The sequence below is a fragment of the Populus trichocarpa genome, chromosome 7, assembly GCF_000002775.5.
Source record: "Populus trichocarpa isolate Nisqually-1 chromosome 7, P.trichocarpa_v4.1, whole genome shotgun sequence".
NCBI classification, from domain to species: domain Eukaryota; kingdom Viridiplantae; phylum Streptophyta; class Magnoliopsida; order Malpighiales; family Salicaceae; genus Populus; species Populus trichocarpa.
In genome coordinates, this window is record NC_037291.2 from 10,684,515 (window position 1) to 10,698,342 (window position 13,828).

At 34.2% G+C, this 13,828-nt stretch overlaps 1 protein-coding gene across 3 annotated transcripts; it reads left to right on the top strand.

The window, feature by feature from the left end:
• The first annotated feature begins 6,368 nt into the window (after positions 1–6,368).
• LOC18100980 (somatic embryogenesis receptor kinase 2) lies at positions 6,369–11,871 on the top strand. 3 transcript variants are annotated; one of them, XM_024605428.2, is made up of 8 exons: positions 6,369–6,777; positions 8,610–8,742; positions 8,865–8,936; positions 9,563–9,706; positions 10,385–10,504; positions 10,604–10,675; positions 10,760–10,845; positions 11,302–11,871. In XM_024605428.2, exons 2-8 carry the CDS (start codon positions 8,660–8,662, stop codon positions 11,376–11,378), a joined length of 654 nt encoding a protein of 217 aa, XP_024461196.1. In that variant the 5' UTR covers positions 6,369–6,777; positions 8,610–8,659; the 3' UTR covers positions 11,379–11,871. The 3 variants fall into 3 exon arrangements, with proteins under 3 accessions (XP_024461196.1, XP_024461194.1, XP_024461195.1); XM_024605426.2 differs by lacking the exon at positions 6,369–6,777 and adding an exon at positions 8,076–8,329 and having other exon boundaries at positions 11,302–11,849; XM_024605427.2 differs by lacking the exon at positions 6,369–6,777 and adding an exon at positions 8,080–8,329 and having other exon boundaries at positions 10,433–10,504; positions 11,302–11,785.
• Positions 11,872–13,828: the final 1,957 nt, after the last annotated feature.

Genomic DNA, 13,828 nt, shown 5'->3' on the forward strand with positions numbered 1-13,828 from the left:
TGGGCTTTTATGCTAGGAGAGGTAGGGTAAAGAGGCCAAAAATATAAAAAAGTGGAAAGGCGGTCTTGATGTGGACAGAAAAGGAAAGAAACAAGCACTTGAGAGATCAGAACCATTGCAAAGAATGGTTTATGAAGTATGGAATCTTGATTAAAAGTAAGAACTATTTATGAGTCTTCACTGAGGGAACTATATATCAGGTAGTGATTCTTGTGCAAGGTGTTTCATGGGGAACAAGGGCAAGTTACCAAGTTTTGCCACTCTCTATTTTTATTACACGCAACCCTTGCAGGTTTCGTTAATTTTTGTCAAAATTACTGAACCTTAGGTTTAACTAGGAATGTTTTGGACCACAAACAAACATTTCTAGCTAGTTATCAACCCAAATCACTGGAAAAAAGTGCATGCGTGAGAACAAAGTATGGCTCTAGAGAAAAAAAAAAGGTGAACCCAGCATCATGTCACATTCACATGTTCCTTTTCTTGTAATTCTCAGTAATTAATTTCATCTGTTCAACAATAAGGTAGTATATAATGACTTGATTTAGATTTTCACTGCGGGCTTTCTTTTGAGGATAAAAGAAAATGTTCAGGTATTTGATTGATTGATAACATGTCTTTAAAAAAAAAATATTGATTTTAACCATGAATTGAAAGATATTTTGATTAAGTACAAAGGTGAAAAAAACGTTTAATCTACCTGGATTAACTTGGGCTAACCTGTAAACTCATGAGGATAATCTTGAAAAACAAATTAGAAAGCTCAATCCCGAATCAACTCAATATTGAAAGATAAAATCAATGAAAAAAACATTTGATTAAAAAACAGAGTGAACATGAGTCAACCAAACAAACACGCGATGAAAGTTATGCATGTCACCAGATTAAATAATTTTTTTATCCCAAATATTATTTTTCATTTAATTACATGACAATAAAGTACATAATATTTTTTTTGTGCGAAACAATATATTTTTTAAAAGTAAAAAAACCATGATAGGCACGTCGAGCTGAGATATCAAAGTTAAATCGTTGACAATAAAATGTGAAATTGCATTATTTTAGGTTTGAGTTAAATAAAAAAATATCATCGATAGAAAAAGGATGAAATTGTACTTGTCTTAAAGTGAGGGACAAAAAAAGCATTAATGTAAAACCCCTGTAAAAAAAAATTATATATATAAAATAATAAATAAAAATATAATTTCAATGAGAATTATTTTAAAGGGGTATTAAGGAGACAATTGAACAATGAAAAAGTTAATGTAACAATTAAAATTGGTTAAAAGAATGAAGGGGTCAATTTAAGGACATTAAAATACTTAGGGACCAATTTGTAAATAAGCAAAATAAAGGGTATAAATACACCTTTCTTTCTTCTCTTGATTTTTCCTCCAAATTCTTGACAAATGCCTTGAGAAAGAATATACAGTTTATCAATATAACACACACACACACATACACTTTTAAGTACTGACTTTGATTACCAATTAAGCTAGATAAAGCTAGCAACATCCTCTCACATTTTCTTGATAAACATGAAATGTATGTTATAATTTGAGCCACCCTAATTATACCTAATGAATAAATGGTAGAATAAATCCTACCTATGGATTGGACATCCATGGAAGCTAGCAAACTACCCCCACTCCTGTCTTCATGCAGATACATATTCGTAAATGAAAGCTCTATCTTTTTCCTTTTCTGATTTTTGATCAGAGTTCTTAATAATATTAGCCTTTAATTCATATCAATGGACACGGTATCTTTGCACGGCTTGAAAAAAGAAGGAAGCAAAGGCCAAAAGGTGGCAAGGGTGGCTCTAGCACATATGCCTGATCACTTTGCTTTTCTTTTGTTCCTGTTATGTTTCTCGAGATTCTCTTGTATCGCATCTATACATGAAATGCTTCAAAACATCAACAGTTACTCTCTTAAGGCAACCGCTGATTTTTCCTTAATGTTTTTTTGTTAATTTTCAAGTATACAAGTCATCCTCAATATGCATGATTGGTAGGAAGAAATGTCACCAATTTAGTATTTTGAAAACAAAAATGGAAGCCTCAAGCTCTTCCCTGTCATTTCCTTGATCGACAAATCACACTTCTAGGTTAATTTTTCTTAGTACGAAGAAAGAAACAATCTAATTTTGAAAAATCTAAACTATTTTTGTTTCTGTTTACCTTCTTTTTCTTCAAGGAAGAAGTCTTATGCCAAGTGAGTTATAAGAGTTAGAAATTCACAAGCTATCGAAGAATAAAACTTGACCCAAAACGTTTTTCTCAGGATACAAATATATATTCAATATGTCCCTCAAATTAATCTACCCTAATTTTCATGTTGAACCTTAAAGTATTAGTATTTGTTTTCTCTCTTAAAATCCCATGATATCTTGTTTGAAACTCCAGTTAATTGAAACCTGGAGCTGTACACACCCATTCCAAGTTTGCAAATTGAATATGATCATTTCAAATGGCAGGAAATAACTTTTCAAGCTAAGCTAGTAAACATTATGAACATATTCAGTAGAATTGCGTGCCACGGGAACTGATTTGGTTTAAGAATGTGGTTAACTTCCTTAGAATCATTTCTCTGCATTGAAGCTTTCTCAGCTGCTGATGCAATTTGTATACTGCGATTAAATCTGTTCTGATTTGCTGGCCATGGCTTGTACAGTACATCAGGCAAACCTCTAAATTTCATTTTTAAATCACAGTATGCATTTATTGACTATATAAACTCAAATATAAATATATGTTTCATAACATCTGTAGCAGCATCATGACAAGTGGCTTCTTTAGCACCTACCTTTACCTGTTCCACAACCAGAGCATGATTTAAAAATGGCATGGACTGTCTCCAACTTCCTGTCTCCTCAATAAAGTAAGAGCTAAAGTCTCAAGTCCAGCAGACAACATGCAATTATATATGGGCTTACATCATGTTATCTGAATGAAAACTATGTCTTAAAAACCCTAATTGATTAAAAGATTAGCTAGGGTTTGACATAAACTGGTGGTGCGAGCTTCATGTCAATCCCGGGCCTGGTTTAATAATTAGTTTGACTGATCTTGCTTGAACAAACATGCTAAAACACATAAAATATGTTGTTGGAAAAGCCCAAATTGTCTGGATATTGGTGAGCGAAAGCTTCCAAACAAAAGATACTGATCACCTAAGACAACCTTAGAATCTCAACAAGGCAGGCTTTAATTTGGTGATGATATGATCATAGGATTGAACTTTGACTCTATTATATTGCACGATAAGGATGTTTCAAAGAAAATCATGACCGTATTTGCTGAATATATTACTACTATTTTGACCATTTTGAATGCGTATCACTTTCTGCTAAAAGAACATATATACAAACAATATACGATGTCACTTGTAAGGTTTATACCTATGAGTTGGGCAATTTTCTTTTATTCCGTGTCTTGATTTCTCCTTTGATTAAGAATATGTTGAATCAACACTTTCTGGAGAAAAAAATAAAAAAATTGAACGCAAAGGCACAAAAACCTAAATATATTGAGGTGGGGCTAAAACCAATTTGGTACAATGGTATGGTGACTTGAACCACGCCTTGATTTGCTTTCTTTTTTTCTTTTTAACCTAAAACACATGGATCTTCCTTGAGATGTTACGCGAAATTTGAGTTGCGGCTCATCTTTATTTTTTTATAAAATTGGTCCTGATGATGTAGGCAGGATCCAAGATAATTTGGGTCCTGCAAAGATAAAATCCAAATATATTTTGGACCCTACACAACCAATAATCCAAGGCTAGTTTGGGTGTTATAACATGCAGGAACTATGAATAATTGGGTCTTGATGAGCCCAAGCACCACGTGTGTGCTGGGGTATGCCAAGCTCCCAGGTAGGCAATCCAAGCACCACGTGTGTGCATGAGTGTGCCCAACACAGAGACAGGATCGAAGTGCCACATGTGCGCTTTAGGTAGCAGCCCCAGCGCCACGTGGGCACAAGGGGGTGTGCCCAACCTCCAAGCTGCAGCCCAAGCGCCATGTGTCCCCACGTGGTTTTTCTTCGATAGTAATAACAGTTTTTTAAAATTTATTAATGATGATAATAATAATAACAATTTTTAGTTTTACCTTTCAAATCAAATCTATACTTGTTTTCAATACTAAGAATAATTTTTTTCTAATTTAGTGATTATTTTATTACTAATATTAATTATTATAAAAATAACAATATTTATAACACAAAAGATAATATTTTTAATATTAATACTTTTGAGTATAGTAAAAATAATAATATTTTATTTATATTCACAACACAAATAATACTATTTTTAATTCTAAGAATATTGAGAACACAAATAATAATATTTTATTTATATTAAAAATTTGAATTCTTATAAAAATAATAATATTATAACACGAATACTAAAATCTTTGATATGAATATGTTGAATTATAAGAAAAATAATAATATTTAGAACACAAATAATAATATTTTGATATGAAAACTTTGAATAATAAGCAAAATAATAATATTTTTTAGATGCATACTTTGTGTTAGAAGAAAAATAATAATATTTACAACGCAAATTTTTTTTTTTATATATATTAATAGCTGGAATTGTTGAATATTTTTAATAATACTACGCCGCGGGCTCACTTTATATTTTTATAAAAAATACCATAAAAATTTATAATATAAATGATAATATGTTTTCAACATTAATAGTAATATTTTATGTGAAATTTATTAATTATTTTATTAATAATATTAATTATAATAAAAATAATAATATTTCTAAAACAAATAATAATATTTAAAATCCTAGGATCTAGGAACCTTAGGTCTTAATGGAAGATTCAATAGAATTGGGTCTTTACGCTAGACCTATTGACCGTGGGTTATGACGCCGAACCCATTCCCCTTGGGTCCAGCGGCATGACCCAAGAGCCAGGTGTTCCCAAGTTGGGCGCGAGCTAGGTCATGCCCGGCGCAGCCCAAGCGCCACTTGTGTGCAGGGGTGTGCCCAGCATTGAGGCAGGACTCAAGCGCCACATGTGCGCTCCAGGCAGGCAGCCCAAGCGCCACGTGTGCGCAGGGGGTGTGCCCAGCACTGAGGCAGGACCCAAGCGCCACGTGTGCGCTTCAGGCAGGCAGCCCAAGTGCCATGTGCACGCTGGGGTCTGCCCAGCACACAGGCAGCAGCTCAAGCGCCATGTGTCCCCACATGATTTTTCTTCGATAGTAATAATAATTTTTTAAAATTTATTAATGATGATAATACTAATAATAATAGTAGTAATTTTTAGTTTTACCTTTCAAATCAAATCTATGGTTGTTTTTCAATATCAAGAGTAATTTGTTTTTATCTAATTTAGTAATTTTTTATCAATAATATGTTTCATAGTGTGTTTTCAATAGTAATAATAATATTTTCTTTCGAATTTATTAATTTTTTTTTATCAATAATATTAATTATAATAAAAATAATAATATGTTCACAGTAATCAGTCAAGCGCCACTTGTGCACTTGGTCTGCCCAACACACTGGCATTCAGCCCAAGCGCCACGTGTGCGCTTGGTCTGCCCAGGATACAGCCAGGCAACCCAAGTGCCCAAGGCTAGGCAGACCGAGCGTCAGGTGGATGCAGCATGGGGCGCAGCCTGCCCAGCGCCCAAGCCTGGCAGCCAAGCGCCGGGTGTCCGCAGCCCCATTAGGCACGCCTCTAGCCTACGCTTGGGTCCTGCAGACTGCAGCCTGACCATATGCCCGCACCAAATAGTGCAGTCCACAATGAAAGCACTCACATGGCCGCTACAGTGCAGAACAATACAATTCACAGTGAATTCACTCACAATGAACAGTAACCCGCGCTACAATGAAACACTGATCAGTTTTAGTTATAGTTAATTTTACTTAAAAGCTAACTTTTTAGAGTTAAAAAATATAAATTTTAAGTAAAATTTATTTAAGACTAAAGAAATTTTTAGAATAAATTAAGCACAAGGCTTTCAAATGCCAAAAAAAGCTGAGCTATTCATTTAATTTAAATGACTAAAATCAAATTAACACGATACTATAAAGGAAATTACCGCAAATCAAGCATATGATTCCTTGCCTTCTGCACATAATCATAAAATCGTCATCCAAGGCTAACACTATGCTTGTAATCATAGTTTTTAAATTCGACCCGGTAGTCGATCCGGTACAATAATCGGGTCACAGGTCAGATGGGTTGATCCGGGTCAACCTCAAAAAATAAAAAAAACACTAGCAATATATTGCACAATCTTTCCTTTGCTTTTCCTGGGGTGTGAAATAGCAAAACGCGAGCAATATGCTGCACCCCAGAAATTGACATCCTATGAAAAGAGGGAGACATTATTTTCCATGATAATAAGGTTCAAGAAAAATGTTAATAGGCAGATTAGGGCGAGGAGGACATTGTTTCTTCGGACAATATCTTCATATAAAAGCTTAAATTAGTCTCTCTCTCTCTAAAAAATGGGAGATTGCTACCCTAACCCGTAGTCTGCTGGCCCTCTCTTTGAAAGAAAAAAGAAAAAAACCCCAAGCCTAAATACCATAGTAAATAAAAGTCCAAATTCCTATATTAAGTTACGAGCACGCCTTGATTCTGTTGATGGTACCAAGACAGAAGCCGAATCAGAAAGTCAGCAATCTTCGAACAATTCAACATGCACAAGTTATCCAGATCAAGAACTGCAAGTTCAAAAAAAGACCAAGAATAAAAAACTGAGAGAGTGAAAGGAGAGTCATGATCATGAGGTATGGCTTCATCTAATCTTATTTACAGACCTGAACTGGTATGGCTTTAATTGAAGTCTTCTAATTCTCTGCTTTTCTTCGGGAATCACAACTGATATGACTATGAAGATTGAAAAGATTAGGTTTTTTAATTTCTGTTTTCATCATTTTATCTTTTTACTGTCAAATGTTTGACAGTAAAAAGCTAAAATGATGTTGTTTTTATATATATATATATATAAACAGCCGGGTTTACCCGGCTCTTCCAGGTCTCAAGTCGACCCTCTGGGTTGATCGAGTTTTGCCGGGCCAAATCCCTGATCGGTTTTTTTCTTAGACTCGACCCGGTTCCAAGCTCGGGTCGGCCAGGTCCCGGGTCGGCCCGCTGGGCCAGGTTTTAAAACTATGCTTGTAACAACAAACGATCCTCAGGTCCCATTTGTTTTACGGAAAGTAGTTTTTTGGAAATTATTTTTCAAGTTTTTCTGTGTTTGTTTGCTATTAGAAAAATTGAGAAACGAAAAACACTTTTCAGTCAAAGGAAAATTTGGCTTGGTTTCCAGGAAAGTGTTTTCCTTTTATTTTGAGCGGAAAACACTTTCCAGAAGTTGTGAAAAATTTAGAAATATCATATTATTTGCTGATTATATCAAATTTGGTCCTCAAACTTTTGATTGCTATATATTTTTTTTTGAATATTTTTTTTTTAGTTTTATCCCTTAGAATTTGATTTAATTTGATTTTTATATTAACTTTTGTCTTTATTTTTATGATTGTTATTTGCTTTTCTCTTATCATTTTTTTAATTGAAATTTTTTATGTATCAAATTTGGTCCTCATTCTTTTGATTGTTACTTATTTTATTTGAAATAATTTATGAAATTGTAATTATTATTATTTTAATTTCATCATCTTTCAATTTTTTTATCTATTAGATTTTATCTCTATTATTTTGATCGTTAGTTATTTTATTTGAGATAATTTATGAAATTAGATTTTTTTTTCAATTTCATTTTCATTCAACTTTTTAATTTGTAAGATTTGTTCTTCATTATTTTAATAAACTTGAAAAAAAATAAAATATTAATAAGTTATTTTTCAGGTTATTTTTCATCAAATAACCAAACATTAAAATATATTTTCTAACTTATTTTTTATAATACTATCAAATATTAAATAATAATTTACTTTTTAAAAATTTTCTTTCTAAAAAAAACCACTGTAGAAAAGGAAAATACTCTTACGAACGGGCCTTCGTTTTCTTGCTATTGGAAATTTGGAATTCATGTTTGGCGGCCATGTTATCATTGACACTGGTTGACTTTTAGACTGCAAAGGAGGACTTTGAATCAATTGTTAGCAAAACGAAACAAAGGAAACCCATCTTAAACAAAACAAAAGTTATGCTTAACAGTCCCATTGATTACAAAGTGACAAAGATTTAAGCTAGCAAGTAAAGAGATTCGCATAGTAATTATTATGTGGAGGCTGAAGGGGAGAGAGTTTAGGACTTGTCTTGCTGTGTTGATTCTAGTAACATTCCGTTTGTCAAAGATTTTCGCTAATGAGGAAGGTGTGTTTTCATATATATGGCTTGTGTTGTGGTTTGCTTTATATTATCTTATTCTCTGTGGTTTTTGTTTCTTCTTTTGATCCTAAGTTGGAAGAATAATGTCCAGATAAAAGAAATCTTTATTTTTTTTAGAAGTAAATTGTTCTGTAATTGGGAAGTTTATTTACTTAGCAGAAAAAATTATCATCATCCTGTTAGGACATTTTTATCAAGCTTGTATTGTTATGTACATAGTTTAATTTCCAGGTTTTCTGTGGTTGTTGCTTGGCTTTATAAGCAGGCGATGCTCTGTATATCTTTCGGAACAATCTGCAAGATCCTAACAATATCATGGACAATTGGAATCGTACAGACAAGAACCCCTGCAAGTGGAATCATGTTACATGCAACAGCTTGGATAGTGTTGTAAGACTGTAAGCAACTTCATTTTGGCAAATCCTGAATTACCCTTTTCATGTATACAAGTGAATCCTGCAATCTTTCATATGTAAAAAGAAATTCATTATGTAAGACCATAACCTTTCTTCTTCTGCAGTGATATGGGAAATGCATTATTATCTGGTCAACTGGTTCCACAGCTTGCACTGCTTACAAATTTGCAGTATTTGTAAGTCATTTTTTTTTTACCATCTGTTAAATCTTACATTCCCTTCGCGATCCCTGCATCTTAAACTGCAATTACATTTGGGGTGGGTCTTGGCGAGGAAGTCATAGACACCTTTCCATGCCTTGTATTTGGCGTAATTCATTTAATTTCCTCTACAGTATTGGGCTTTGGCGGTATTTATCATGCTCTTCTAGAACTCGAGACTCATCTTTTCCATTTTATGGTTATGTATGGAAAGATAGAAATAAAATTATTACAATTTTAGGTATTCATTTAATCTTGTTAGGTATAGGTGCTTTTCTTCTAGTATTCAGAGCTTTTTATCTTGGGGGTGTATATCATACCTGGGCTCTGGGGGGGAGATATAAGAAAAATTACCAAGTATTATTTTTGGTTATTTACTAAAATCTCTTTCTAGAGGAGGAGAAGGATGGATGGTTAGTGTGGATGATTTGAAAGATATAATTAGGGGATGTATGGTTAGGTTCCATTTGTATACTTGATGGAATCTGGCTATCTTAACCAAACCCTTTTCATGGGCTCGCCGTGCACTTGTATGGTCCGGGGAGGCTTGTTTGTCTTATAGTTTAGGTGTTTTATCTGTTTTTGGTTTCATTGCTTGTCAGGGAACTTTATGCTAACAACTTAAGTGGACATATTCCTGTTTATCTTGAGAACCTGACGAACTTGGTGAGCTTGGAACTTTACACCAACAATTTCGATGGTCCCATTCCAGACGCATTGGGAAAGCTGTTCAAACTACGATTCCTGTAAGAGCATTATTTCTTTACTGCACATTCAAATACTTCTTATTTTTTGCTTGCCTGCAAAGTAGTGAGAGAGAGAACAAATGCAATTAGTTCCCATAATTCTCCAGTAAGATTAATCTTTAGTGGAGATCTTGTACTGATATTTATGTTGATTAGCTCTAAATCTTTGCTAGCTTATACTGATGTTGTTAAAGAAAAGTTACTTGGAGCTACGAACTGGGGAAATAGTTCTTTCCTGTACCATTAGACATGATGAACTGCTGTTCAAACATCACTGTGACTCAATGTTTCAAATTTCCATGCAATTGGGACATTGTTTTTCTACTAGCTACACCAAGAATCTCTAGATGTTTCTTATCCCTTAGCACGCGAATGCCAAAGCATCTGCAAACAAATTGATGTGGTGTTTATGGCATCTTAATGACTTAAATTTTCATGAATCAAGTTGCTCAAAATGTTAACTGAAGGTGTGGTTTTTAAGAAACTATTGCTAGCACAATCGCCCCACTATTTGATCTGAAATAACAAGCTCTTTAGGAAGGCTATATAATGCAGATACTTGACAAGGTCTTTAGCCTTGACAATGTTGTTTTCTAATTGTCCAAGTGATTTTGCAAATTTATTCCCTTGCTTTCTCATTGTATTAGTTTATGAGTTTTATGCTGTGATTACTGATAGTATTGGAACTCAAGATTGTTATCTTTTTGTACGCCAAACTTCCAATAGCCGACTCAACAGCAACAACCTGTCAGGTTCAATACCTATGTCACTGACTAGCCTCTACTCCTTGCAAGTCTTGTGAGTTCCTGGAAAAAATTTACAATCATTTCCATTTTTCTCGTAGCAGTTAGCATTATTTTGGCTTCAAGGATTAACATTTCTGAATATTGAATGCAGGGATCTATCCAGTAACCGCCTATCAGGACCTGTTCCACACAATGGCTCATTTTCATTGTTTACTGCCGTCAGGTTTTGTGCTAAGTAAAAGTGATGTAAAGTGGATTTATTTTTCACTAGTGGGGACTGACGAGTCAATGGTTTTTATATTTGCAGTTATGCAAATAACTTGGATCTATGCGGGCCAATTACTGAGAAGCCTTGCCCTGGATCATCCCCGCCTGCAGTTTCTAGTCCAGATGGTATGCTCTCTTAATTGATTTATTAATTTTAGATGTGATCCCAGATTAATTAGCCTAATGACCACGAACCACTCACTGTTCTTTGATTATCGGAATTGCTTGTATTCTGTTGTTTCTCTTTTTGCTAACCAGTATAGTTTAACTTCTCAAGTTTTTAGCAATAAGAACTTCTGTCTTGACAGCCATAAGCCGTTTCCCAAAGTATAGCAAGAGTACCGAGTGGAGTACAGAAGTATGAAACATCAAATTCCTTAAGCACTAACTTTTTATTGCAAGATTTTCACATTTCAGGACAAGACGAGTTAAAAAGAAGAAGATTATCGGCATTATGTTTATTAATGTTCTTGAGATTTTACTGTCGCTTCTGTCTGTTTAAAGCTAAACGACGAGGAGGGCTTTTATGACAAAATATGCATGAGAAAACTGACTATATAACGCCCTTGTTTTTCATTTCAGGAGACAGTAAGCCCAATATTGGAGCAATAGTTGGAGGGGTGGTTGCTGTATGGTGTTACTATTTGCTGCTCTGGTAATTTGGTTTGCATGCTGGCGGAGACACAGGAAACCACAAAAGGATTCCTTTGATGAACCTAGTTTACAGTCCACCTAGAAAGCTGATCAATTCATTGGCGGAAATTCATATGATTGGGTTGAGAGCAAAGAACCCCACATTTGAGAAATAAAAGGCAAGAATTGCTTTTTATTTATTTATGGTAGGAGACAGGTCCATGAAAGCCATATTTGCTTGTGCATGTACTTTACTTGTCAGACAATTTGCAGGGGCAAAATGTCTTGTGATGGTGAAATAGATCGGCAGTGATAATTTCTTGGTCCAAAGGGATTTTAAACTTGTTTTAGCTTTGTAAACTAGATAAGGTGAAGAACGCACCAGACTTGTGGATTTTTAAGTATACTCGGTGGATTCCTTTGGATTGGTCTCTTTTATGTGCATTGGAGCTGGGCTGGGAACGCTAAAATGTCTATTATTATTTTGCTTTTATTAATTCTCGACCCCCTGTTGCTTTATTGTGCTAGTTTTGTGACAAGTAACACACCATCAGAGATATTTGTCCTGCTTGAATTAGAACAATATTTCTATGACAGGGAACTTTCTGGCAACAACTTATCGGGTGGACAGATTCCTAGTGATATTGGGAATCTGACAAACTTGTTGAACTTGGATCTTGACTAGAACAATTTCAATGGTTCCATTCCAGACACATTGGGAAATCTGAAAAAATTGCGGTTCCTGTATGAACACACCTCCACCTTTGCTGTCTCCTAAACTACTCTTTCAGAAGGTCTTTTCGTTATCTGCAAAGTAGTAACATGATAAATGATGAATATGTCGCACATATTAATGCATCTCTATAGTTCCAGAAATGCGCGAAATGTTAATTGAAGGTCTGGTTTATAGCGAACATTAAATACTGATTTAAACATTTGCTAAGAAATAGAAAGGAACTTTGTCGAAGCACGTAAGAGACGCTGCATGATGCAGGTTCTTGAAAGAGTCTTTACCCTAGATAAATTGATAATAATGCATTCCACTGTCCAAATGATATTGCAGATTTGGTCCCTTTTTCAGCCTCCTAATTCCTAAATTCAGTGTGTTTGTTTTTGTTCCTTTCATAGTTTTCGATTTTTTCTGCTGCAATTACTGATAGTAATGGAACTTAAGATTGTTGTAATTGTTGCCTGCCCGACTCCAAATATCAGCCCCAACGATAACAGTCTGCAAGGTTCAACACCTACATATGCCACTGACAAACATCCATGCCCTGCGATTCCTGTGAGTTCCTCGTTAAATTCTACCACTCTTTTCTCTTTTCTCTTTTCTTTGGCATTGTTTTGGCTGCAACAGTGAGCTTTTCTGAATATCGGCTTCAGGAATCTATCCAGTAACAACCTATTATAGGACCTGTCCCAAAGCAATGATTCGTTTCATTTTTTACTTCTGACAGGTTATTTGTTCACGATAACTGATTTAACTGTATTTATTATTATTTAACAGGGACTCATGAGGTGCGTGCCTGGATCATCTCCTCCCGCAGTGTCTATACCTGGTATACTACTACTAGCATTGTTTCTGTTATTCATATTCCTGACAAGTTAATGTTCTTGCTTTGCCTTCTGCCTGTTGAATCCAAAAATAAAAAATGTTCTATCATAAATATACATGGGATGATTTGGATAGCAGGGGGGGAGGCTGCTGGTGCTGCTTTCCTAGTTTCTGCCCTGGTAGTTGTTTATTTTGTAACTTTACTTTTCCTTGTACAAAAATCCCTTCACATACTATCTTTTATAGAATTTGGTGGTTTTGTGAACTAAACAACCTCAATGCCCAAGTTAACGACCATATTAGCTAAACCATACGTCCACATGCACACTTATTTGCTTCTCCGAACCCACGCGGGGGATGTTTACGATCCAATCCTTCGTTTTTTTACATAAAAAACATTAAGATATTATTGAAAGTAACTATGAAGTATATTTTTTAATAAGCATAATGCCAAAAAAAAAATAAAGATGAAAAAAGAAATCTTACGGAAAGAAAGAAATAAAAATTAAAGGACCTTAAAAAAAGACATTTATAAACAATAAAATTGAATTCTTTTAATTTTCAAATTCGAACATCAATTTAATATTGGGATTTTTTTTTAAGATTGTGATAGCTATATAAAAAAAATTAAAACAAATCATCAAGCTTAGTTTCCAATCAACGCAATATTAACGGATAAAAATGAAAAAAACTTAACTAAAAAAAATCAAAGGACCTAAAAAAGAATACTTGCAAACAATAAAATCAGATCCTTTTTTGTATAATCGAGCATCGATCTAAAATCGAGATGTTTTTTTCATAACGCAGTAATCTTATAGAAAGAAGATTAAAATGAATCATGAAACTCGATTCCAAATTAATTTTTCTAAAAACAAATTGAGCATCAATCCAATACCGAGATTTTTTTTAAGACCATAATAA